This window comes from Stegodyphus dumicola, chromosome 10 (genome assembly GCF_044657685.1).
Source record: "Stegodyphus dumicola isolate Sdum_Otavi_A_Nest chromosome 10, ASM4465768v1".
Lineage (NCBI taxonomy): Eukaryota > Metazoa > Arthropoda > Arachnida > Araneae > Eresidae > Stegodyphus > Stegodyphus dumicola.
Genome location: NC_140777.1, coordinates 71540713 through 71565134, shown reverse-complemented (window position 1 = coordinate 71565134; position 24422 = coordinate 71540713). Strand labels below are relative to the sequence as shown.

The following is a 24422-nucleotide window of genomic DNA, read 5'->3' as shown; positions in this document are numbered from 1 at the left end:
AGTCTCAAGGGGGGGGAAAGGATGTTGTGAAATGAACTGAAGTAATAACCGGCGCGAGGCGCTGCTGTTTGTGACGTCAGCCTGCGTGCGGAGTGTTTCTAGAGCTACTAGAGATACAGGCTGACTCGTCAGCCATTTTGAATCTAAGCTTTAGTGTTGCAATTTAGGTGTGGAGCGGCAACTTTGGCTCTTTAGCGCTGTCCGCTAAAATTTAACATTCTAGAGAATCCGAATTTCAGCTTTTTTCTGCACTCCTATAAAGATGTGTGGCTTTTTCCCCTTCTTTTGTCTGCAGTACAGATTCTTTCTCGTATTTTTTTTTAAATTGCCAAATTTCTCGTATGATTCAAGTTATTTTAAAAGTTTCTAAAACATTTTCACATATCATATTTCAAATTTGTATTTTTAGTATTAATACAATTTGCCAAATTTGTATTTTTATGCTTTCTTTTTGAATTCCTTTATTGAATTTTCAATTTTTTCTTTTAAATACACACATAATGTTATTTATCTCAAAATGTATTTTTTGACAAGAGCTTTCCCTCAACCACATTCTTAATATGGTTGAGGGAAATCCCTCAACCTCCATTAATTTAGGATAAGGTTTAATCTTTAATTTTTGTTTTTTATTTTTAATATGTTATTTGAATTTTGCTCACATGGAATCAAGCGTCTATTACTGTAGCAAATTTGTTAAAAATGTTATTTTGTGTGTGTTTCCAGAAAAAGCTGCTAAACACTTTATGATTTTAAATACTCATTCAAGATATACACCTTTAAATTATAACGCTTTTAGAATGAAGTGCAGAATGCTATAAAAATTACTTCAATGCTCAGATGACTGTGGGATTCATAGATTTAATAGAGTAAAAAATTCCATTAATTTTTTTTTCTTTATTTAGCTATAAACAATATTAAAATAATACACACACAAATAAATAAAAATAAAAATAATACCTTTACATACAGAATTTACAGATACTATTTACTTATAAGTTTATTTGTTGTTGATGGTTACTTTTTATTATACTTGGAAAAATTATACTTACATACATATGCTCATAATATTACACGTATCTGAATATTTAAATTATAATTCCATAACATAATAAGATTCAATCTATATCACAGCAAAGACAATACTTAAATCACAGTTCTTTTATTAATTAATTTGCATAAGTAAAAACATAAAAATATTATTTAGCTTCAAATCTATAAAATAAGTCCTCTAGTAACAAACATATGACAAACACATATAGTGAAAATAAAGATAAATAAATAAAAATGTTTTGCTTTTTGGTCTAATGTAGTGCAATTCAGTCTATTATATTCAAATTTTATTAAAACATACTGCAGTAATTGAATTTTTTCCATTATACATCAAACAGCTTTATATAGAATGATATTATATTAGTTTTACTTTTAAAACTAATATAATATAATTAATTCTCATTTATATGCGGAGAAGTTTGAATAAATGCAAAAAACAATGTCCCTGACACAGTTCATTTGGGGCTAGCAGAGAACCATGATATGGCTGCCCAAACCAAAACAGAACCCCCGCCATGTTTCACTCTTGGCAACAAACAGTCTGTATTATAGGCTTGAGATGGCGTTCTCCAGACGTAAACTCGGCTAGAAGTGGGAAACAATGTGAAAGAAGACTCGTCAGACCATATTACTCGCTTCCACTGCTCTATAGTCCAGGCTTTATGATTTAAACACCACCTTTTCCTGTAACGGGCATTAGCATCACTGATGAGTGGCTTCTCAATTGCAGCACGGCCAGCAATTCCCTGTTTATGAAGCTCCCTTCTAATTGTTTTGGTACTCACAGGGTTCGGTAACACAACATTCATTTCAGCAGTAACTTTTGCAGCTGTGGTCTTCTTATTTTTCGTCACAATTGCTCTTAATGATCGTCTGTCACGATCACTCAGGACACACCTTCGTCCGCCCTGTGATTTAGCAGATGATGTTTTTCCGCTTTTCAAATATACGGAATAAATCTTCGATACAGTACCTCTTGAAACACTAAACACCTCGGCTACCTTGCTTACGGAAGCATCTACCATACGTGCTCCAACAATTTGCCCACGTTCGAAGTCTGTTAACTCTGACATAATGCAATGACAACCTCACATAACAGTACTCCGATAACAACTGAACTGTTTAGCACATTTACGAAGTTGTATAGGTGGCGTCAGTAGTCAAAAACGCCAGCGCCACCTACATTTCATTAAAATCAATCTTTCTTTTCAAACATGCATTTCACAAGGTGTTTCCATATTTTTGTCCATCCACTGTATCTCATTGATATATTATAAATATAGCTTAAACATGTTTTATGTGCATACCCAAAGGGGGTGGGAAGTAAGCCTTGATTCAAAATCTGTTTTAAAGCAATAAGTAAATAAATAAAATACACTGGTTCTATTAGAATGTCAAAAAATACTGTTATGTATTCTATAAACAAATCCAAATTATCACATCATACTATATAACCCTGGTACAAAAGAAGAAATGTCTGATTAGGAACATACTCTATTTATTTGGTAAAAAAGAAGAGTAAAACATATGCAACATCCCATTATGAAAAATCCTGCAAGCCATTACAATACTATAAGACATTAATTAGTAAGGTAAACATCCGTTGATCATTCTTTCACAACAGCAATAAATGTTTCATTTAAAATTCCTAATAACATGCCAAAACAGATTCACAATTGATGCCTCATTTAAGGTCACACAAAAGTAAATCCGATTTAGCTGACTATGAGATCTTCTATTGTAGAGGACTTTCTAAGGAGAACTGGCTTGTATTCACATTACACATGGGGAAAAACCACAAAAAAAAAACCAACCATGCAGGCAGCCTGTTCGGAAATAGAACAGAAGATGGAACTCCCAGCATTCAGTAACTTTAACCATTCAGCTGTTGGTGGGCCTAATTATTATTCGAAGAGACAAACAGCAATTTTTCAGTGACAACTACTCTACTTTTTTACAGACAGAACTGAACAGCAAAAACTTCTTAAACTCTTGATTAGATTCTAGTTTACTTTCTTCCTTTTAAAAGCAGGAGATGCAAAACTTTGCCACTGCTGCCTTTTATTTTGAAGAAGCTTCTTGAGACCAATTCCACGGGCAGTCAAATAATATTTTATTATCTTTGTTTTGATATTGCAACAGGAGGGAATATTTACCTCGCCTGCTTTCTTACAAATCATATTAACAAATTCCACATCCATAGTTACATTTCCATGTATTATTTCGTCTAAAAAATTTTGAATTATTTTTTCACACAGAAGGCACAATTTAAAAATTTCTGGAGAAGGACATTTAAGTCCACCTAAATTTGCAAAATTAATTATGTACTGCTTATTTTCATCAATGGAAGGAGTATTTTGCTCACAAACTAAGAGAAACTGTGAGCATGAATTACAAGCATTTTTCAAAACAGAATTTATTGCAGCTCCTGCAATATAACAGACGTTATTTTCCTCACTAAGGGTGAGATTCTGTAGAGATACATCAGAAACTTCTGGTATGGTAACAGGCTCTAAAGCTTTTTTCTCCTTCAGAAATTCAAATTCATCTTTCGCATAGTTTAATAAGTAAATATCTGAATCAGTAGCATAACTGGAGTTCTTAATGTCAGATATAAACTGAGATAAACAGATAAGCTTTAATGCTTTCACAGCTTGCAAAGCACTTGGCCTCAAACCAGCTTTTCTGCGTATCTGAGAAAATACATTTTCTAGAGCATCTTGTGTCAATCTGCTCGTCAAAATAAACTGAAAATCATTCAGAAAACATGCCTCTGCTAACTGTATGGCTGATAAAGTAGAAAGAATCAAACCAGTATGTAATGGTTTCCACCCTTTACCAATTTCTATAAGCTGTATAACATTAATAAATTCAAAAAGTAACTCAATTTTTTTGCTTTTATTTGTCACAGAAATTGAGTTCTTTCTACATCTAGAGGATAGCATTTGAAACCACTGACATATAAATCTTATCCACCATGCTGTTGTAAGAGCATTAGGGCTTACCTCTTTTAAAGCTACTGCCTTCTCCAATCCCACAGCTGTTTTAATTGGAAAAAACCTCACAGCAGAAGCAACATTCATTTTATCAAAATGTGAGGGGAAGAGGTCTTCTTTGCTGAGATGATGCATAGTTCTCAAACCACAATTTTGGTTTGTTTCAGTAATCCAGATATCTTTTATAAATCCTGCAGATACATGCAAAGTAACCAAATTTTCTTTATTGCAAACATAACTGGGCAGTTTTATACTATGATTAAGAGTTGCAGACCAGAGATTTTTTAAAAGATGTGGCACATCTGCAAATACATAAATAATTTTGCCCTTAATTTCAGTAGTGAAATTATTTCTTTGGTTTCGAGAAATAGATATTCCCAAAGAATTCCACAGGCTTCTATTTACTGCTGCCATATCGCTAACAATACCAGCAACATTAAATCCAACAGAATTGACAGCTTCGATAACATTGACAACAAGTTGTTTGAGCTGGCATCCTGTTACCTGTCCAGTTATCTCATGGGCAACCACTTGCTTCCATTTCAGCTTCAAACCTCTTAGTAAAATAACTAAATAGTGATTTCCTGTACCCTTTTGATTTCCTAATGTACATTTACCAATAAATTTACGTTTTGAAATATCAAAATCAGGATTGCCAGAAATCTCCATTTCATCCAATGATAAAATACGGTCTTTATCACTAGCATTCATTTTTTTCTCCTTTAATTTTCAAAGGTTCAATCATCTCACTGATGACTCCAAAATTCATTTCAAGACCTTGAAGTCTTTTATTTAAAGTGCTGTATGAAGGCACGGAAAACCTATTCTGTGCAAGTAATTATAACCATGCTTGCCCAAGGCAAATCTAACTTTGAGGCCTTTTATTATTCCCTCGTTAGACCATTTTGCAATGCTTCTATGAGGAATTTTCAACATTGCTATTTGTTCATCTGAAAGAAATGTTTTCACTCCTTTCAGCAATTCCTCATGCTGTACTTGAAGGTCATGAAGTTGAATTTCAGTGCTATGCTATTTTTTTAAAACATTAATTTCATTTTTTTTTTGGTTGCTGTAAGTTCTTTCAGTAATATTTTGTTCTCGCATTGCAGAAGCGAGATCAATTCAGTCTGCTGTTTTATAAAATTCCTTAAAAGAACATCCTGGAATAAAGAAAAAATCTATATGAATAATCATCAAAGAAGGGGGGGGGAACACAACAAACAAACAAAAAAGATCTGAAAGGTTTCAGATTTTAAATTACACCCAAAGGGGCCTTTTTTTAACATTTTGTGTTTTACCTTTATTTATTAAATATCAAGTTTTTCACACTTAAACTATAAAATTCAGTTCAACAGCAATATTGCAAGATAATTTTAAAATGAACATATCTTCAGAATTCCCGATTCATTGTCTCACACGCTGGAGATAAAAGTGTCTTTTCTGTACAACATTGCCATTGCTCGCTTTGAAATCCTCAAGTTTGTTAATCAAAAATTCGTTAAAGTTTTACAACATATAAAATATATATTAAAACAAATTCTGAATTTCAAATTCGGTCTTCCAGATGTCCATATTCACAGTAGAATTAAGTCATTCAAAATTTGATGGCTCTAGGTACCGTTGTTTTATGAGAATGCAAAAAACATACATGCATTTATGAGTCTTCACTATATAATTTCTTTAAATATAGTACAGGGTGATAATATTTGGTGGCAACAATTTGAAAAGTGATGCAGCCATTTATAGTGTTTCAATACAAAACGAAAACAATAGTCCTTCAGGGACAAAGCACCTTTGGATTAAATGTCAAACTTAAACAGATAATAAATCCACAAAATAAAAATGCAAGTTCCAGGTCTCTTTTCCTATACTGTGGTGGGTTTTTAAATTTGACTCTATTGTTTTCAGCATTTTCTAGATTATTTTTGTTTTATTTTCTAATATTTAAAATTTATTTCACTTAAAAATAGATTTTTAAAATTTATTTCCAGCTTTTCAAGGGATCGATTATCTCCATAATCATGAGCAATTTAATAACACAAATTATCAACTTATATCACAGCCTTCACAAATGCTGATGAAATTAATTAAAATTAATTACAATTTGGTTGCAAGATGAATCTAAAGGTTGTTTTTGCAAACAAAACTGAAATTTACATAGAGAATTTGCAACTATTGATGAAATTAATTACATTCCTTTTACCAAAAAATTACTTTATAGAACATTTTAAATGCATATAAGGAAGTAATTTAATTATACATTAGTTATCAACTTACATCAGAGCCTTCACAAATAGATGGTATTTCATTGCAAAATGAGGCTAAAGGCTGTTCTTGCAAACAAACCTGAAATGTACACAAAGAATTTGTAAATGCTGATGAAATTAATTACATTCCTTTTACCCCCCCCCAAAAAAAGTTAATAGAAACGTTTTGTATAAGCAAGCAATTTAATAATACACTAATTATCTTACATGAGATCCTTCACAAATAGATGGCATTTTATCACAAGATGAAGTTGAAGCTTGTTCTTGCAAACAAACCTGAAATATATATATATAAGAAATTTAGAAATACAGATAATATAAACTACATTCATTTTATGAAATAATTATTTTACATAACATTTTATAATTCATAAATAGATAATAAATTGTTAACACTCAAAATTCAAAAATAATTCCATAGCACAACAGCCAGATATAGTACAGCTGTTTAGCAACCATAAGACAAACAATTTGATATTTCAGAAATCGTATAAAAATTCATTAATATATGTAAAACATATGACATTTAATAGCTGCTCAAATGAAAACATAGAATAGATTCTTTACTAGCAGCTGTTATTTAATCAGAAGGTAATGCTAAATGTTGTTGCAAACACACCTGAGATGTACTGTAATGTACACATTTGCAACCACTGGTGAAATGAAATAATAAAGTGCATGATTATGAAGATGGAAACATTTAAAAAAACATAGTACAGTTTACGAATAGATGTTAAAAAAGTATTAAAATTTTTTAGAAGTGCAAAATGGCAATTTACATCAGATACTTCGGCAGCAAAATTTATTTCTCCAAAATATGAAGCTGAAGGTTGTGGCAAATGAACCTAAAAGAAATTATAATATATGAAATATGTGGAAGTGAAAGAAATTATAAACTCTGATCGGATAAAAATAAATACAAATAATCATTACCATTTTCAAAGTAACTCAACTTATAAAAAAGCATAAATACATTGGACTGTTCATAGCATTCATACTTCTTAAACATAAGTAAATATTACGTTAATATATTTTTTAATTTTAGAAACAGTGTTAATACTTTTTAGAAAAAGTTTATAATACTAAATATTTAATAACTGTTCAAATGAAGACTTACAACAGATGGTTCAGCAACAGAAATCGCTTCAGTTGATAAAGGTAAACCGTGCAGCAAGCCACCCTGAAGATGCAAAAATTATGAAACACATATAAGTAAGGAAGGATACCTGAAAATGCTGATAAATAAAATATACTTAATGTAATTTTAATAATAAATAATATAAATAATCCTAATAAGTTTTGTAAATCTTTAAACAAAAAATAACAACATTCAGACAAGACATATAAGACATTAAAATATACATTTAAATCAATGTATTATAACTATATTATTGTATTACTCAAGATTAAAATTATTAATTTCAATATTATTTCTTCTACTTACTCCATACATATTTCTCTCTATTTATCTGGAATTTAAAATTAAGCAAAAAAGCAACTTTATTTTAATACAAATTTTGATTTAAACTCTTTTGACTTTGAAGGCAATCAGATACCGGTTTCTTTTTTTAGGAGCAAATTTGAAGAAACCAGACCCATGTATGACCGTCCTCGAAAAACTACAAAAACTTTATCCAAAAACTACATCAAATTGAGGTTTTATGCTTAATTTTCAATATATGATTATAATAACAAAGTACATACTTAATTATATATATAACAACAGCAAAATTTTAATTTTTTAATCTAATCTTAGGGACTGTAATTACAGCTTTATCACATAATGCCTTAATTTCAATATTTTGATTCTTTTATAAAGCAATTTAGTCCATTTGTAATAAAAACATATTTTTTTATGAAAAACCATAAAAATAAAAAACACATACATTACAAAAATTGGATGTAACTTAATGGTGCTTTGGTAAACCAATGCCTTTTAGACGCTGTGGGGTCAACAGTTGTGGGGGATTAGGCACATTGAGTTGGCACAGCATTGGGCTTGAGTTTTTTACGCCCATCTTGCCTAGAGCATTCAAATTGATTTTCTTCAAAATGTACCTGCATATTTAACAAAAGCATGCATGAAATTTAACATTAAAATCAAAAGCACTAGTATTAAATTACAGTTACATATATTATAATAATTTAAGAATGTAATTTTCTGATAAATTAAAATTTTTTATGAAAATAGAACAAAATTTTTAAAAAGTAATCATGTTTGTAAAACTACTTAAAACATATTTCCTGCTCACACACTAAAAATAAATTTAAAGTACCTATAGTTAAAAATACAACATTAAGATTTGCTACTACAATAAAGGATAATAATGGGATCAAAACGATTCATCGAATATTTAAATTAATATTTAACTTCTTAAAAATGTCTAAAAATACAGAATATATTTATCTTACTATAAAGAAAAAACAAAATCATTTATTATTTGGATCATACCATCCAGTTTTTAACATTGGCGCCAACTATCCGATTTGGCGACAATACATCAGAATCAAAACATAGAATGCTACTTTAAATCACCAATCGTACAGTAAAATTAAAGAAAGAAAAAGGCACATCACATTTCTAACTGAGCACAAAGTTTACATGAAATGTATGATATAAATTTTACAAACGGTATAAACTTTTCACGATAACAAAAGAAACAACATGAAACAACGATATTTTACTGCACAAACACATACACATTCCGCAGTTGATTTTGTACTTATAAAATCAGTTGATCGTCAATAAGTGACAGTTAAATGAAAATAAATATTTTAAAGTACCAAGAAGAGTAATTTTTCTAACATTCTATGGAAAAATACGAAGCTGAACTTACCTCACAAAGATACGCTCCTGGGCCCGGGATCCATTGATCTCGACGAGAATTAACTATCCATTTTCTTCGTCTTTCTTCATTTCTAGGGAAACGAAACATCCTAAAGTTATTTTTAGACTGATTCGAACAATTTGGTGCAGCACAACCACCCATTTTTCTGAAAATTAGGTCGGAATCGATCCACAAATATGTCAAGAAATCAGTGCTAATCCAATAGCGAATACCAACAAGTTAGCTTCAAAATGGATGATGATTCAGCTCCCCTTTATAGTAGCCTTAAGTGTTTCGAATGTCTTGCTTGTAGTCGGAACGAAAGCTGATCTCGGAAGAGTGATACTGTTTTGATGGAAATAAAGAATGACTTATTAAGAATTTTTTGTCTTTATTCATAATGCACCCAGCCTCGGGTAGAGGCAGGCCCGCAAATGAACGAACTTTTTTAAATATATTTGATTTATATATTTTTTGTGTTCTTCGTAACAAGCGGTCTACTATTAGTCAAAATATACAATAACTTACATATGTGTCTGTGTGTGTGTAAGATATAAATAATATACGATGGCTACGCTAATAAATAACTGGTAAGCTCAAAACTGACTATTCTAAATTTGTGTTCTCCCTCCAAGTTTATCTTTTCTCCCAGAGTCGAGATCTATCCAAAGTTATTAACATACGACATAACGCTGCTTGCAAAGACAACTAAAACCAAAAATTAACTAGCTTAGCTGCACATATCTACCTGTCTGCTTCGCGAGCAATTATGTTATTCCTTTTCTTTACTTCTCCTGCCCTGCAAACATCTCTGCGCTGCTATGGTCAATTGTCCTCCTTTATCTAGGATAATGTAGTATGGTGTTAACACATGTACATAAAACTTATTGTATTTAATTATGATCGAGAAATATCTTGTCTACTAAAAATGATTTGCTGTGTATTATCATGGGACAAAATGATGGTTTCAAGCAAGGGCAACTAGATATCTAGTTGGCCTTGTTCCAAGCGGCCCTTATGTCTGTATTCAAGTGTCATCATTCTAAAGTTTTCAAGCAGCGCATTGAAATATCACACACACACACACATACATATATATCAATATATATATATATATATATATATATATATAATAATAATAATAATATTGTTGTGAAATGAACTGAAGTAATAACCGGCGCGAGGCGCTGCTGCTTGTGACGTCAGCCTGCGTGCTGAGTGTTTTCGAATGTTTTACGTGTGGACGAACGAAAGCTGAGCTCGGAAGAGTGATACTGTTTTGATGGAAATAAAGAATGATTTATTAAGAATTTTTTTGTCTTTATTCATAATGCACCCAGCCTCGGGTAGAGGCAGGCCCGCAACTGAACGAACTGTTTTAAATATATTTGATTTATATATTTTCTGTGTTCTTCGTAACATAGTGGTACCCTCGGCGGGACCGGGTGCTTTGAATTAGAATTTTCCGATTGAACTTTTGTTATTGAATTTCGATTTTGAATATACTTTGAAGATGGATTTGATCGCTTTAAAGGCTCAAAGAAAAGGACTTAGAATTGCGTTTTCGCAAACCTCAAGGAAAACCGAAAGTGAATTAACTAAAGAAGTAAGAGATTTGAAAATACTTTCGATTTTGAAGTGTCAACTTTGTGATAAATTCCAGAGACTTGACGTATGCCAGAGTGCTATATCGCAGCAAATTCTGCAGGCTGAAGATGGAGAAAAATTATTTAGTGATGATTTTCAAGAAGCGGAGAATTATCGAGACAAGTTTCTAGAACAGTGTGCTCAAATAGATGCGGAAATACAAGCCTCTTCTCCTTCAAATAATTCCGAATCTAGGAAATTTAAATTGCCTAAAATTGAGCTTAAAAAATTCAGTGGTGAAGCTAAAGATTACCTGACTTTTTGGAGTCAGTTCCAGAAAATCCACGATGACAAAAGTATCGCCGATGAAGATAAAATGCAGTATTTATTGCAGGCCATGGAACCCAAATCGAAAGCAGAACGCCTAGTCCTTAGCTTCCCGGCAACGGCAGCTAATTATCCTAAAGCCATCGAACAACTAAAAGAGCGCTTTGGACGCGAAGATTTACTTGTGCAAATCTATGTGAGAGACTTGTTAAGCCTAGTGATGAAGAACGCTGTAACCGGAAGAGCAAAAACGGATCTACCCTCCCTGTATGATGAACTAGAAGGAAAATTGCGAGCGTTGGAAAGTTTGGGAAGAACCCAAGAAAAATATGGGGATTTTTTGACCCCCTTAGTGGAAAGTTGCTTACCAGAAGAAGTACTGATGGCATGGGAAAGAAGCAGAAATCACGACTCCATTGAAACTAAAGGGAATCGATCTTTGAAATATTTAATGAATTTCTTAAAACAGGAAGTTAAGGGGGAAGAGATGGTTCTCCTCGCAAGAACTGGTTTCGCTTCCCAACAGAACCATCGAAAGAAAGATTATAACCACGAACAGGTAAAGCAAAATGATCCCGTAACAGCATCAGCTCTAGTAAGTCTTGAGAATTCAGGTAAGAGTGTTCCGAACTGTAATTTTTGTGAAAAGAAACATTTTAGTGAAAAATGTTACTCTGCAAAAAAAATGACTTTAGCTGAAAAACAACAATTGTTGTTGAAAAAAGGTGCTTGTTTTTCTTGTCTGAAAAGAGCGAGTCATATTAGTAAATTTTGTCCTTTCAAAGGTAAGTTAAGTTGTTCTATTTGCAAAAGTTGTAATCATTTTGATGTAATGTGTAATCAAAAGCTAAAAAATAATGATCAGATAAATGTTTCAAAAGAGAGTTCTCTTTCTAACTGTAGCAGAAGCGAAACTGTATTTTTGCAAACGCTTTGCGTTCGAATTCGGTGTCAAGGTCGCGAGAAAATTATTCGCTGCATAATTGATAGTGGAAGCCAAAGTAGCTACGTTAGTGAAAATATGATGAGTCAGCTTAAAGCATCTCCACTTCGGGAGGAGACAGTTATACATGCACTGTTTGGGGGGGACGAAACGAAACCTAAACAACATGAAGTGTTTTCGGTCGAGGTCAGCAATTTAAAAGGAACATTCGCATGTAGTTTTGAGGCATTATCGGAAAAAAAGATTTGCGGTTTTATTCCTAAGGTTAAGGATAAAGAGATTTTGAATGAATTAAAAGAAAAAGAAATCGAATTTTCGGATCCATTGCGAAAGGAAATTGAAATTAACCTTTTAATCGGAGCAGATGTTATAGGAAAGTTATTGACGGGAAATTCTATTGAATTACAGTCCGGGGTAACGGCTGTCGAAACGAAACTTGGGTGGACGGTATTTGGCAAACGAAATTCGGGTGAAAAGGATAATATTTTGAAAACATTTTCAATGCATGTCAGGAGAATTCCTCTGAATGAGTTATGGGAACTTGAAAAAATAGGAATATGCGCTCCAAACGAAACTGTTAAAATGAATGAAAGTTTTAATTTATCTGAATTTGAGAACAAAATGAAAATTCTTCCAAATGGAAGATATGAAGTAGAACTTCCGTGGAAATGTGATACGACACATTTAACCGATAATAAAGAATTATCCTGGAAAAGGTATCAAAAGATGATCTATAAACTCAGATGTAGTAAATTTTTCGATGATTATCAAAATGTGTTCAAAGAATGGGAAAGGTTGAATATTATTGAACGCGTACCAGAAAACGAATTGAATAATGAATGTCATTATTTGCCGCATAGGCCTGTAATCAAATTAGGAAGTGAAACCACGAAAATTCGTCCTGTTTTTGACGCTTCTGCATCTGAGAAAGGGAGACTCTCTTTGAACGAATGTTTGTGTAAAGGAATAAATCTTATTGAATTAATACCTGATATTATAGATCGTTTTAGAATGTATCCGATTGGTATTAGTGCCGATATTGAAAAGGCTTTTTTAATGTTATCCGTCGCATCTAAAGATAGAGATTTTCTCAGATTTTTTTTCCCATGCAATGAAGAGAAATTAATTTATAGGCATTGCAGAGTTGTGTTTGGAGTTTCTTCGAGCCCCTACTTGTTGAACGCATCTATAATGCATCTATTAGAAAACTGTCCACGTCAATATAGTGAAGTTGCTCAAAAATTGAAATCGTCATTTTATGTGGATAATTGTTTATCTAGTGTTTTTAGTATTGATGAACAGTTTATGTTTATTGAACATTCCAAATTAATCATGTCAAATGGATGTTTTAACTTGCGCGGTTTTGAAGGCAATGTGGCTGGTACAAATGTTGACAAACATTCAGGGGATACTTCCGTTTTGGGGGTAATTTGGAATTTGGATAATGATACGCTGAGGTGCTGCACAGACACAGATACATTGACCTGTGATACAAAAATCACAAAGAGGACAATTTTGGCAATTGTGCAGACAATTTTTGATCCTATTGGTTTAATAACGCCAACTACATTGCTTCCAAAACTGTTGTTGCAAAAATTGTGGAAAGTGAAAATTGCATGGGATGATGAATTGTCTCCGAATGATGTAAATATATTTTTGAACTGGTTTAAAGAACTTAATGTTTTGAAAGATGTTACTTTGCCTCGATACTTGTTTATCAATGACACGTCTGAACTACATGTATTTGTGGATGCTTGCAAGGGGGCGTATGCAGCGTGCGTCTTTGTTCGATCAATATTTAATTCTGAAGTAAAAATAAATCTCGTACGGGCGAAGTCTAGAGTATCGCCTTTGAAATCTTTAAGCATTCCTCGCTTAGAATTAATGGCCTGTTGTATAGGTTCTAGACTTGCAAATTCTATTATCAAAGCTCTCAGTTTGCCCGATTTAAAAGTTACCTTCTGGTCTGATTCAACCACTGCCCTTTGGTGGATAACAGAGCAAGGAAATTGGTCCGTTTTCGTCGAAAATAGGGTTAAAGAGATTCGAGAGTTGACGCGAGGTCATTCATGGAGACATATCCCAGGGAAACTAAATATTGCCGACTTGTTGTCGCGCGGATGTTTTGCGAAGCAAATGCTTCGGTCTAGATGGTGGGAAGGCCCCTTGTGGTTACGAGAAAGCCCTGAAAACTGGCCCACTGGTGAGATTATTTATTTGCATGAAGAAGTAGAATTGGAGAGGAAAAAGATAAAAAGAGTGAATATTGATCTATCAAAAGACGCACCCCCTTGGCATCGAATCAGTGTATCCAATTATGATAAAATGATTAGAGTATTTGCATGGATATTTAGATTTGTAAATAATTGTAAAGGTGGTTCTGAAAAGAATGGAAAGATTGAACTTTCACAGTATGAAATTGAAAATTCTGAGAAAAATTTAATTCGTTTGGTTCAAAATTATTATCTGACTGATAAGAAATCTTATAATTTTATTGAAACGCTCATTGATGATGATGGTATTCTAAGAGTTAAAACGAGAATACTAAATAGAGATGACTATGAATCTTTTCTGTATCCAATACTGTTACCAGAAAAATGTGATTTTACTAAGTTATTAATCAGAAATGTGCATAATAAGAACTGTCATGCTGGTCTTCAGATGATGCAATGCATATTACGAGAAAGATTTTGGATAGTCAGAGCTAGAAAGGCCATTAAAAATGTCCTCTTTAACTGTATCGTTTGTAAAAGATTTAAAACTAAGGCCATGTCAAGCGAACCGACACCTCTGCCGCCAGACCGAGTTACGGATTGTGCGCCATTTGAAATCATAGGGATTGATTTGGCCGGACCGCTGTTTTTAAAAAATGGAGGAAAGGTGTGGATCGCGCTGTTCACCTGCGCTGTGTACCGTGCCATTCACCTTGAACTCGTAAATTCTCTTTCTACTGATGCGTTTCTCCTGGCGCTTCGACGATTTGTTGCTAGGCGCGGACGCCCTAGAATAATCTATATTGATAACGGGACAAATTTTCGGGGTGCGTCTAATGATTTATCAAAACTAAATTGGACTAAAGTAGTAAAGGAAACGGGAACTGAAAGTATAATCTGGAAATTTATTCCACCTACTGCAGCTTGGTGGGGTGGCTGGTGGGAGAGGTTGGTTCGTACAGTAAAAGAATTGTTAAAACGTACTTTAGGTAAAACAGTGTTATCATCTGAAGAACTTTGTACTATTATTTGTGATTGTGAAACTATAATTAATTCTAGACCCTTAACTTATGTTTCTGAAGATCCGCAAGAATTAGTACCTCTGACACCCGCCATGTTTCTTATCGAGAACAGAAATTCCAATGTTGAAGATCTTGATGAATTAAATTCGTCAAGTCTTAATAAGAGATTAAAGTATAGAACTAAATTGTTAAATGATCTGAGACAACGATTTAGAAAAGAATACCTTAGTCAACTGGTTCAAAAGCATAATGAAAAGCGATCTCGGGAACCTGTTGTAGGAGAAATAGTACTGATGGGGGATGATAACAGAAAACGTTTATTTTGGCCTTTAGCCCGAATTACAGAATTGATCCCTGGACGTGATGGAAAGATTCGTACGGTTAAACTTAAGACCCGGCATGGAATAGTTATACGACCAATACAACGCATCTTTCCTCTGGAGATACAGTCCAATGATAGAAACATAATTCCTGATAAGAAACTGGGTGCAGAGGAATCTAATTCTAGTGCTGGGTGTACGTTAAAAAAGAGTATTGCACCTGATAAAATGGTGATGCAACAATATTCCTCCTCTGGACGACTTGTAAAAGTTCCAAAAAGACTTGATCTTTTAAATAATGTTTGTTATGAGTTTGAGACTCAACCTGAGTCTCAAGGGGGGGGGAGGATGTTGTGAAATGAACTGAAGTAATAACCGGCGCGAGGCGCTGCTGCTTGTGACGTCAGCCTGCGTGCTGAGTGTTTTCGAATGTTTTACGTGTGGACGAACGAAAGCTGAGCTCGGAAGAGTGATACTGTTTTGATGGAAATAAAGAATGATTTATTAAGAATTTTTTTGTCTTTATTCATAATGCACCCAGCCTCGGGTAGAGGCAGGCCCGCAACTGAACGAACTGTTTTAAATATATTTGATTTATATATTTTCTGTGTTCTTCGTAACAAATATATATATATATCTATATATATAATATATAGATATATATATATATATAATGATGCGTTATTTCTTGATTATTATTAATTTAATATCTTGATCTTGATTATTATAATCTTGATTACTGTCAGCCACAAACTCAGCCGCATTTTCAATTTTTAACTACAAACGAATGGCAACTCTGAAAAACGGGAATTTGAAACTGCGAAGGCGTTTCGCAAATTTTGTGAGTGATTAAGAATTTTAGATCATTCAGTATCACTTTGCTTCCTTGTTACAAATATGACCGGAACCGATGCTGAAAAGAGGTATGCGTTTGTTTATACAGGTATAATTAAAAATTAAATGAAGTAGCGAAGAAATCTTCTAATATTGTGATGCGTTTTTAGGCATGTGGTCTACGATATTATTATATTTTGACAGAACGGGGAAAAGTAGAGTTTATTTAAATGAGTTATACGTTAAAATTACTCAAATAATTTTTCATTGTATTAATTAATAAGAAGTTCCTTAAATTATTTGTATAATAAGAATAAATTAATTTGGTCACATGAATAAGAAGTCCTTTATTACACAATAGTACAATATATGTACATGACTGCATTATAATGAAGGTTTGTCTCCATGTGAACTATTTCATCGTAAAAGTGTAACAACTTTTATATAGTTCCATTTTCTCATTAATTTAAATTACTTATAATTACTACTATTATTGTTTTTGCTTCTAAACCATGTTATGTTTCTTAAAAAGCTTTTGATATGCACATTTTATAAAATTCGTTGCAATTGTATATTAGTGCATAAACTTTTATTTACTAGCAAATTACCGCTGACTGTTATATTTTGAATGCTTAGGATTTCTTTCTGGAACCAAGAATAAGCTTTAAATAAAATATTAATGCTTTTTAGTGCTGTTAATATTAAAAGTGAATTATTAATTCATTTTTAATTACTGTTTAAAATTCCTTTTCCAAAATTTTACTAGCCTAATTTTTTTTAAATGTTTTTCATTAGGCTAAAGAATTATTTTTAACCTTTTAATTGGATACTTAGATAACATTAGCATAGCATTTTGCTATTGCAGTTTTTTATTTTAATATTTTTATTTATTGCCTTTTGTATATGTACTAGTTTTTGGCATTTTTTTTAGTGATTTTACTAATGTGCTAATTTTTTAATAATTTTACTAACACATTTTAGGCCACCTCCAGTGCTGTGGGCTGAAAGAAAAAATCTTTTATATTTATTTATTCAAGTTACTGATTGCAAAAGACCAGAAATAAATTTAACAGCTGATAAATTATTTTTCAGGTACAGTATTTTTCTTTTAATGATGATATTTGGAAATTAAAGATTATCTGCATATTTTATTACATAAAAGTAGATTGATAACATACTAGTATGAAAGTGAAACAGAATGGTATCTTTTTAATTAATCAAATTATGAACTAATATCATTATTACCTTAAATAAGCTGTTTATAGATTAGTATTAGGTTTTATTCCTCACGGCAAAATTTAATAAAACTTGAAAGATTAAATTCTGCATTTTATTATGTTAAATTTTAGTACATAGACTACTAAACAGAATTTCTCTGCAGGCTGCAGTAGACTAATTTTGTTTGGCTGTCATGAATTGGTAAATTGGATTTTCTGCTCATTTTACATGCAATCCAGTCTTTAAAAAAATTAGTATATCAAAATATCCATAAATTTCAACAGTAGAAAGTAATTACTTATTCTTGTGTAACTAGTGTAATTTTTTAATTATTTATATATGATAATGTGCAATGTTTTGTATTAATCTTTACTTGAGAGAAAAAAGAAAGGCTACTAGTTATGCTAAAATCCAAAATATATTTCACTTGCATCTTCTTTGTAAATAGCTTCCACTGTGATACGTTTTTTTTTTTTTTTTTTTTTTTTTTTTTTTTTTTTTTTTTTTTTGTGTGTGTGTGTGTGTGTGTGTGTGTGTGTGTGTGTGTGTGTGTGTGTGAGAGAGAGCTGCTTCTATTAAAATGGAAAGTTTTATCATCTAGCTTTGAAATAGTGACAGGTTACAATCGTTTACAGTGGCATTGCAACGAAGCAGTGATTTGAAGAATGTTGTCACCTTAAACAATGCCAAGAACATGCAAAAAGCAACAAATGTACTCACCTCGTTTTGTTGTAGATTATATCTGATTGTCAGTGTCGGATGACTGCAGCACAAAGCATTTTTTTTTTTTTTGGAAAATTTCATGTAATCGATCCACAGTGTAAGCAATGCCACATGATTTCTACAAAGTATGAATCGGAAATGTGATCCGTTGATTGCAGAAGGCCCTCCTTTTGAAACTGCCACAACAACTTTGCCAGGAGTGCCGATCATTTTATTTTTTTTATACATACATCCATACACATTTCTCTACAAAAATTCCTCCAGTTAAACACAGTTTTATTCGAACAGACATTGTGTTGTAGAAAATAAATAAATGAAATTCAAACTAACATCTAACTTATCCCAGTTAGTTTGAATCTTCACACATTCTTTTTCTGATAGCTGTTCAGTTTATTTATTTATAATGTCCAGAATTTATGTTGTTGAAATCCTGCAGACTGTAACTAGAAAAAATAGTTGTACAACTTTGAAATTGGAATAATTACATGTATTCTTATTTGCAAATATCTCTGTGTTTTTAGTTATTTATTTTGGATTTAATAAAACAGCCATTCTTTTCACGAAGCTGTACATATTGTTTGCATTGTTATTCCTGTTTCTGATTAGATTTCAAACCAGCATTTTTGTATGGCACCATATAACTCTCCATTACTAAAAAATACCGATATTTGTGATATATTTCCAGTATGCACCTGCCATGCTTTTTGATGGTACTCTTGTAATAAATAGTATGTGCATGCTTATTATTCTTGTTTATACACCCTCATAAATGCATAGTCTGCAGATAGTGCTATCATTAGATCTCAGCATGTGTTTGTCTTCTCTTTCACGGGCAAAAACCATGATGTGCATAATGGAAAAGTACCGTATTACTTATGAAGTTTACTGCTTTTCATATCTTTTTAGTTTTGAATAATGTATATATATATTCTTGCAGGGGGAAAGATGATGAAGGAAAATTGTATGAGGTTACTTTAGAATTTTATAAAGATGTAAATCCTCAGGTAAGGATTTTGAGATTCATAATTACAATGTTGAATGGATTATGCTGTTACGATGTCAACTGAATAACTAATGGTTTATTAACCTTTTCATAATAATGTTAACAGTATCTAATTGTCTTATTTTACTGTATAAATACATATTTAATAATATTTGTTTGAAATATTTTTTCAAGCTTATATATGAAAAGACTGATTATCTGTTTTAGCAGTAATTTCAGCACTAGTTCCATATTTGTAAGTTTTGAAGGTTGATCTTTACATTATGGTAACTTGGCGATTTTTTGGCGAAAATTTGGCAACCAACTCCCCTACAGCAACCCTCTATTTTTTTTTTTTCCCGCCGCCATTTTGTCTTCACGAAGTAAAGACATGTTTCTTTTCTTCTTATCTACTGAACACTTCTTCCAACAATCTACTAGCCGAATTACACTTATGCTAGAAATTTTATCAAACAAAACTGCTTAATCATGACAAATATTCACTGCAAAATTCGGAAAAAGTGCACAATACCATACACCTTACGCGTTTTTCAAAATAACACATACACATAAACCATGTACACGCCGACTTATTTTTACTTAAAAAAACATCCCAGAATTGCACAAAAATGGCATAGCGCACACTCTTCACTATATCCATGTACACTGCTTTTTTCTCATAAATTCGAAAAATTTCACGAAAATACATGACAATTTTCTCAATCTTTAAACCCGGTAAAAAGAACATATATGAAATTACCTGATCGCGAAAAAATATTTACCCTTTACAAATATGAACATTTCCACATATAAAATATCCAAAAACTTTTACCTCTAAATCATCTATTACATTATACACGTCACCAATGAATTCATACTGCAAGTATTACAAATACTTAGTATCAAATATTTAAATTATTTCCATGCACATTTATTTCAACTTAAACGTATACCAAATTCCTACAAACATAAAATTCACAAAATAACTATCATTTCATTAAAATATAATTAAATTCAAAAACACTACTTAAAATATACATGAGCACATACATTAAATTAATAAAAATTACCTTACAATCCTAATTACTTTAAACTAAATCATTGCTAATAACAATTTTCCCAATAATACCAAATTCCTTTCCACCTTACATTTAGAACAATGCATAAAAATAATATCCTCAAATAATTAAAAATACTAACTTACCTAGTCTTCTTCAGAATCTTGATTACGTGGCGGATACACTTTTCTAATTCATTCAATAAAATTATTGAAAGATTTTTTCTGCGAATTTTTCCTCCATACTTCCTCCGCTAAATAAAAAGCAAACTTCTCTTTATCACAATGCCTAAATACTCATTTCGAATTCACTTTACTTAGGGCCATGAGATCCAAAAATTACACAACACTGTTTCACACAACACAGAATAAAGCTAAATACAAAATTTCCACCTTTTTACCCGATTTCCCCCCTTTTCCGATTAAAGAACCGTAATTCGTCCATTAATATCACATGACATATCCCATGATCTCTCATTTCCCTCACGCAAAATAATGTGTAATCGGAACTGAGTACTGCTCACATTATTACCAAAGTCCCAGGTAGTAACCTTTATCGCCTCCAAAATGTCGCCAAACTACCAGTTACCATATTGTAAAGATCAACCGTTTTGAATGTTTAATAGTTTATATATATATATATAATATAACAATTTTTTTTTTAAAATTTGAAAACATAATTTTTCCAAGTATTTCCCCGCAATATGCTGTAGAAAGTTGATTGGTATAGACAAAAAGTAAGAAATTTAGATTTAATTTTACAAAGACCCAAAATAAGTGAAATTTAGTACCAATAAATTTCAAAATATGCTATAAATATGAAAAAAAAAGTGATAATATTAGCATAGCATTTTGCTATTACAATTTTTTATTTTAATATTTTTATTATTATTTATTGCCTTTTGTATATGTACAAGTTTTTGGCATTTTTTTTAGTGATTTTACTAATGTGCTAATTTTTTAATAATTTTACTAACACATTTTAGGAAAATGAAACCTAAAAATTACAAAAACCAGATAAAAATACCAAAACCAGAAAAAATACAAAAGATGAGGAATTCGATCAAATCTGATGTAATGTATCAAGAGAAGGATACGTCAGATAACTCAAGTACAACCCTCTTCCACTTAAAAACCACCGTGTTTCTGTATCCAAAAGTAGCTAAGTACCATTTTGTATATCTACACCTTGAGTCATATTTTTTAGTGCAGTAAGATCCAATAGTCATCTCAGTTCTCTAGCTGTTGCTTGTTATGTTCATTGTTTGTAGAATAGGCTAAGGCCAGACTCGGTGCTGAGGAATTTGTCAAATCCATTTGCAAGTTACTTAATGACGTCAATGGAAGTAACAGTTTTATTTTCCTGATTTAAAACAGAAATTACTTTCACAATTTATGAACTCTGCTTTATTATTAAAATGTTTGTCCTGAGCAGTATTGAGGCCATAATAAATCCAGTCTCCTTTGTTACATCTGCCTCTTTAATAAAGATTGCCATAACCTTGGTGTGGTTATTTAATTTTGGTTTTACAGACAATATTGTGGTTGATTCTAACTCTCAGACAGCAGAAAAGTGTTGACTGATAGAATTGTGATTTTATTCATGATGTATCTTGAGATTACTGGCCTTGAACTGTGATAGTGTTACTCGATACAAAAAAGCATATTGATTTACTTACTTTACACGGGAATCTTTAAAAAATTGTTTTCTTTTTTTACACAAGTAAACTAGCAAAATTAAAAGAAAAATAAATAAAAATGCCATTAAACCATATGTTTCAGAGTTTACACCAGGGATTCTCAACCAGTGATATGCAAGAGAAAAATAGGTGGTACATAAAGAAGCAAAGTATTTTTAACTATTAAATTCAAAAACTAAAACCCCAACATCCTGATTGAGTTTTTTCTCCAACACTCATAAATTTATGCGATCTGAGCTTTGAGTACTTTGCAGTGGTGGTACTAAAGGTTTTCAATTTTTGTTTACATGGTTCGTGTTAGTCAAAAGGTCCATCTAACCTTTTGAGAACCACTAATCTACCGTTCATTGTGGATAAACTGGAATGAACTGCAGTGATTTTCAGTGTAGTTCTGAAAACTGTGATAAACAACATGAGGGGTGAAATTGAAAGTTTAAAATGCAATGGAAGATTTTCGTATGCTTGTAGGAGAATCATATGATTTAGTTGTGCAAGTCACAAAGAAATGTTTAACTTGCTAATATTAACATTCCAACCTGATTTATCGTATCAAAAACCTCACACATCAAACTGAGAGTCGCTTAGAATCGATGAATAATAAATAGATGTCAAAAACTGTTATGAATTCTATTAATGAGGTCTATTAGAAAGGTGTGCTCTTGCAGATAGTTTGAGCAAATGTAAGAAGCACCAGTAATCAGTCCATGTCCAGAATGCATGTATTACGCAGCTTTGCATCGCAGAAAAGTTTCAAGAGAAGCATTTCTGAAAGCATGCATTTGCCAAGTATCAGCAGTGAATTCATGATGGTTTATGCATTGGCCCTGAAAAAATCACAAACAGAAAAAAAAAAAAAAAAAAAAGCAGTGTCTGATTTGTTTTTTCTTGGCCATTGAATACAGAATAATATTGAAGCTTTAGAAGCAAATAATTAGGAGCACTACAGTACCAATGCCCAATAAAAAGACTGCAAAGCTATGTAGAAAGAGGATTGGAATTAACAGGCATATTTTATTCTAATAATAGGAATGTTTTGGAAGACTGTTACACTGGAAAAGTTAGCCAAATTTCTGAATTATTGGTAGTGCTAGAAACTAATTTGAAGTAATCTGTGAGAACTAAAAATGCATGTAATGCATTAGAAGCATTTAATACCATACATAATTTGATGCAGGTTAAAAATAATTTAAGTCTGAATTTATGAGACATTTGTGATAATGGGAAGCTTTAAGAATTTCTAATAAATCTGATGATAGTCCCAGCTTAGAAATGTTATCTATATAAAAGTTAATGAATGTGTAAAATGTGAGGACAATGGATATATCACTTGTTTCTTGTGGAACAAGCTTGCTGGAGAATTTTGAGGTAAAGAAAAACTATACGAGCCGCTGTGGCACAGATTTAAGAGGCATCCACAAAGTTTCATGAGTATTACAAAGCTGTGATAGATCAACATATACAAGAAAGTAATCACAAAATAATCGGTCTTTGAAAACTGAAGAAGAGTACTTTTTTTAGCATATCAAGCTGTAATTAGAAGAAACAAAGGAACTACAAAATTTCACGTCGTCTTTGTTCAGATGTGAACTGTTATTGAATAACTGTTTAGAATCGAATGTTTCTTTCCACTTGAAGCCTGTTTCACTAATAGACCAATGGCTTTTGGAAAATGTAGTTACAACGTTCCTTTTCTTGAATTCGACATGCGGCTCTTTCCGACATGAAGCTTGGCCACCTCTGTTTATATATCTTTTATGTATCTGAAAAGTGAAAAAATATAAGTGTAATTCTATAAAATTATTTATTGTTTTTTATTACATATATCATGAATTAAATGCATTTTGGTTGAAAATAATGAGACTAAAAATAAGTAAGTAAAAAATAAATAATTTTAAGAATTTCATCTATTGCTTTTAAATAGTTTGTTAACCAGTAAGAGACAGATTAAATTTGAAAGAATAAATATCTTACATTTTGTTGAATGTGGAGACTTGAATGAAAAGTGTACAAAGTAAAAATTCCATTTTGAGACTAATATCCCTTTTGGGCTAAAAATGAAAATGATTTTGTCTCTAGTGTAGAATTGGGTGTCCCTTCGATTAGCGACAAATTTTGATGAAAACTCATTTCTGGTTACCGTGATAGTTTTAACTTTGTTTTAACTTCCTGATTTTTCAAAAATGAAAGTAGATTTTTTTGTGCATGAACAAAGTTAAGGCAGTGCACAATGCCTGCCTTCCTAGCCCCGATCTTGGCATCGGAAAAGAATCCAAAAAACAAGGTGCACCCAATTGCAAACTTTTATCATGATTTACCCTCTGTACGTTTCATTTCTTAAATTTAAATCTTTTTCTT

At 31.8% G+C, this 24422-nt stretch overlaps 3 protein-coding genes across 4 annotated transcripts in view; 1 reads left to right on the top strand and 2 right to left on the bottom strand.

The window, feature by feature from the left end:
* Positions 1 to 4433: 4433 nt before the first annotated feature.
* LOC146995003 (uncharacterized) lies at positions 4434 to 7766 on the bottom strand. Its single transcript, XM_085825126.1, has 6 exons — positions 7758 to 7766; positions 7431 to 7493; positions 7093 to 7158; positions 6521 to 6589; positions 6324 to 6392; positions 4434 to 5206 (listed from the first exon to the last, which is right to left on the bottom strand). The coding sequence occupies exons 1-6, from the start codon at positions 7764 to 7766 to the stop codon at positions 5084 to 5086; spliced, it is 399 nt and encodes a 132-aa protein (XP_085681252.1). The 3' UTR covers positions 4434 to 5083.
* Positions 7767 to 8265: 499 nt separating this feature from the next.
* LOC146995002 (THAP domain-containing protein 2-like) lies at positions 8266 to 10068 on the bottom strand. Its single transcript, XM_085826067.1, has 2 exons — positions 9151 to 10068; positions 8266 to 8371 (listed from the first exon to the last, which is right to left on the bottom strand). Exons 1-2 carry the CDS (start codon positions 9301 to 9303, stop codon positions 8282 to 8284), a joined length of 243 nt encoding a protein of 80 aa, XP_085682193.1. The 5' UTR covers positions 9304 to 10068; the 3' UTR covers positions 8266 to 8281.
* A 6251-nt stretch (positions 10069 to 16319) lies between these two features.
* The window catches only part of LOC146995001 (uncharacterized), a 28426-nt gene continuing 20323 nt past the window's right edge, over positions 16320 to 24422 (top strand). For both annotated transcript variants that reach the window (XM_085825067.1, XM_085825066.1), the window contains exons 1-3: positions 16320 to 16476; positions 17369 to 17479; positions 19266 to 19332. In XM_085825067.1, coding sequence (XP_085681193.1) covers positions 16451 to 16476; positions 17369 to 17479; positions 19266 to 19332 — 204 coding nt within the window. In that variant the 5' untranslated portion in view covers positions 16320 to 16450. The remainder of the gene's footprint in view (positions 16477 to 17368; positions 17480 to 19265; positions 19333 to 24422) is intronic.

Coding starts and splice junctions, on each gene's coding strand:
- LOC146995003 (XM_085825126.1), bottom strand. Junction 6,393..6,520: donor CTATTTGTGAAGGATCTCAT/GTAAGATAATTA, acceptor TGTACATTTCAG/GTTTGTTTGCAAGAACAGCC. Junction 5,207..6,323: donor CTATTTGTGAAGGCTCTGAT/GTAAGTTGATAA, acceptor TCTTTATTCCAG/GATGTTCTTTTAAGGAATTT.
- LOC146995002 (XM_085826067.1), bottom strand. CDS start 9,303: ATGGGTGGTTGTGCTGCACCAAATTGTTCGAATCAGTCTAAAAATAAC. Junction 8,372..9,150: donor CAGGAGCGTATCTTTGTGAG/GTAAGTTCAGCT, acceptor TTAAATATGCAG/GTACATTTTGAAGAAAATCA.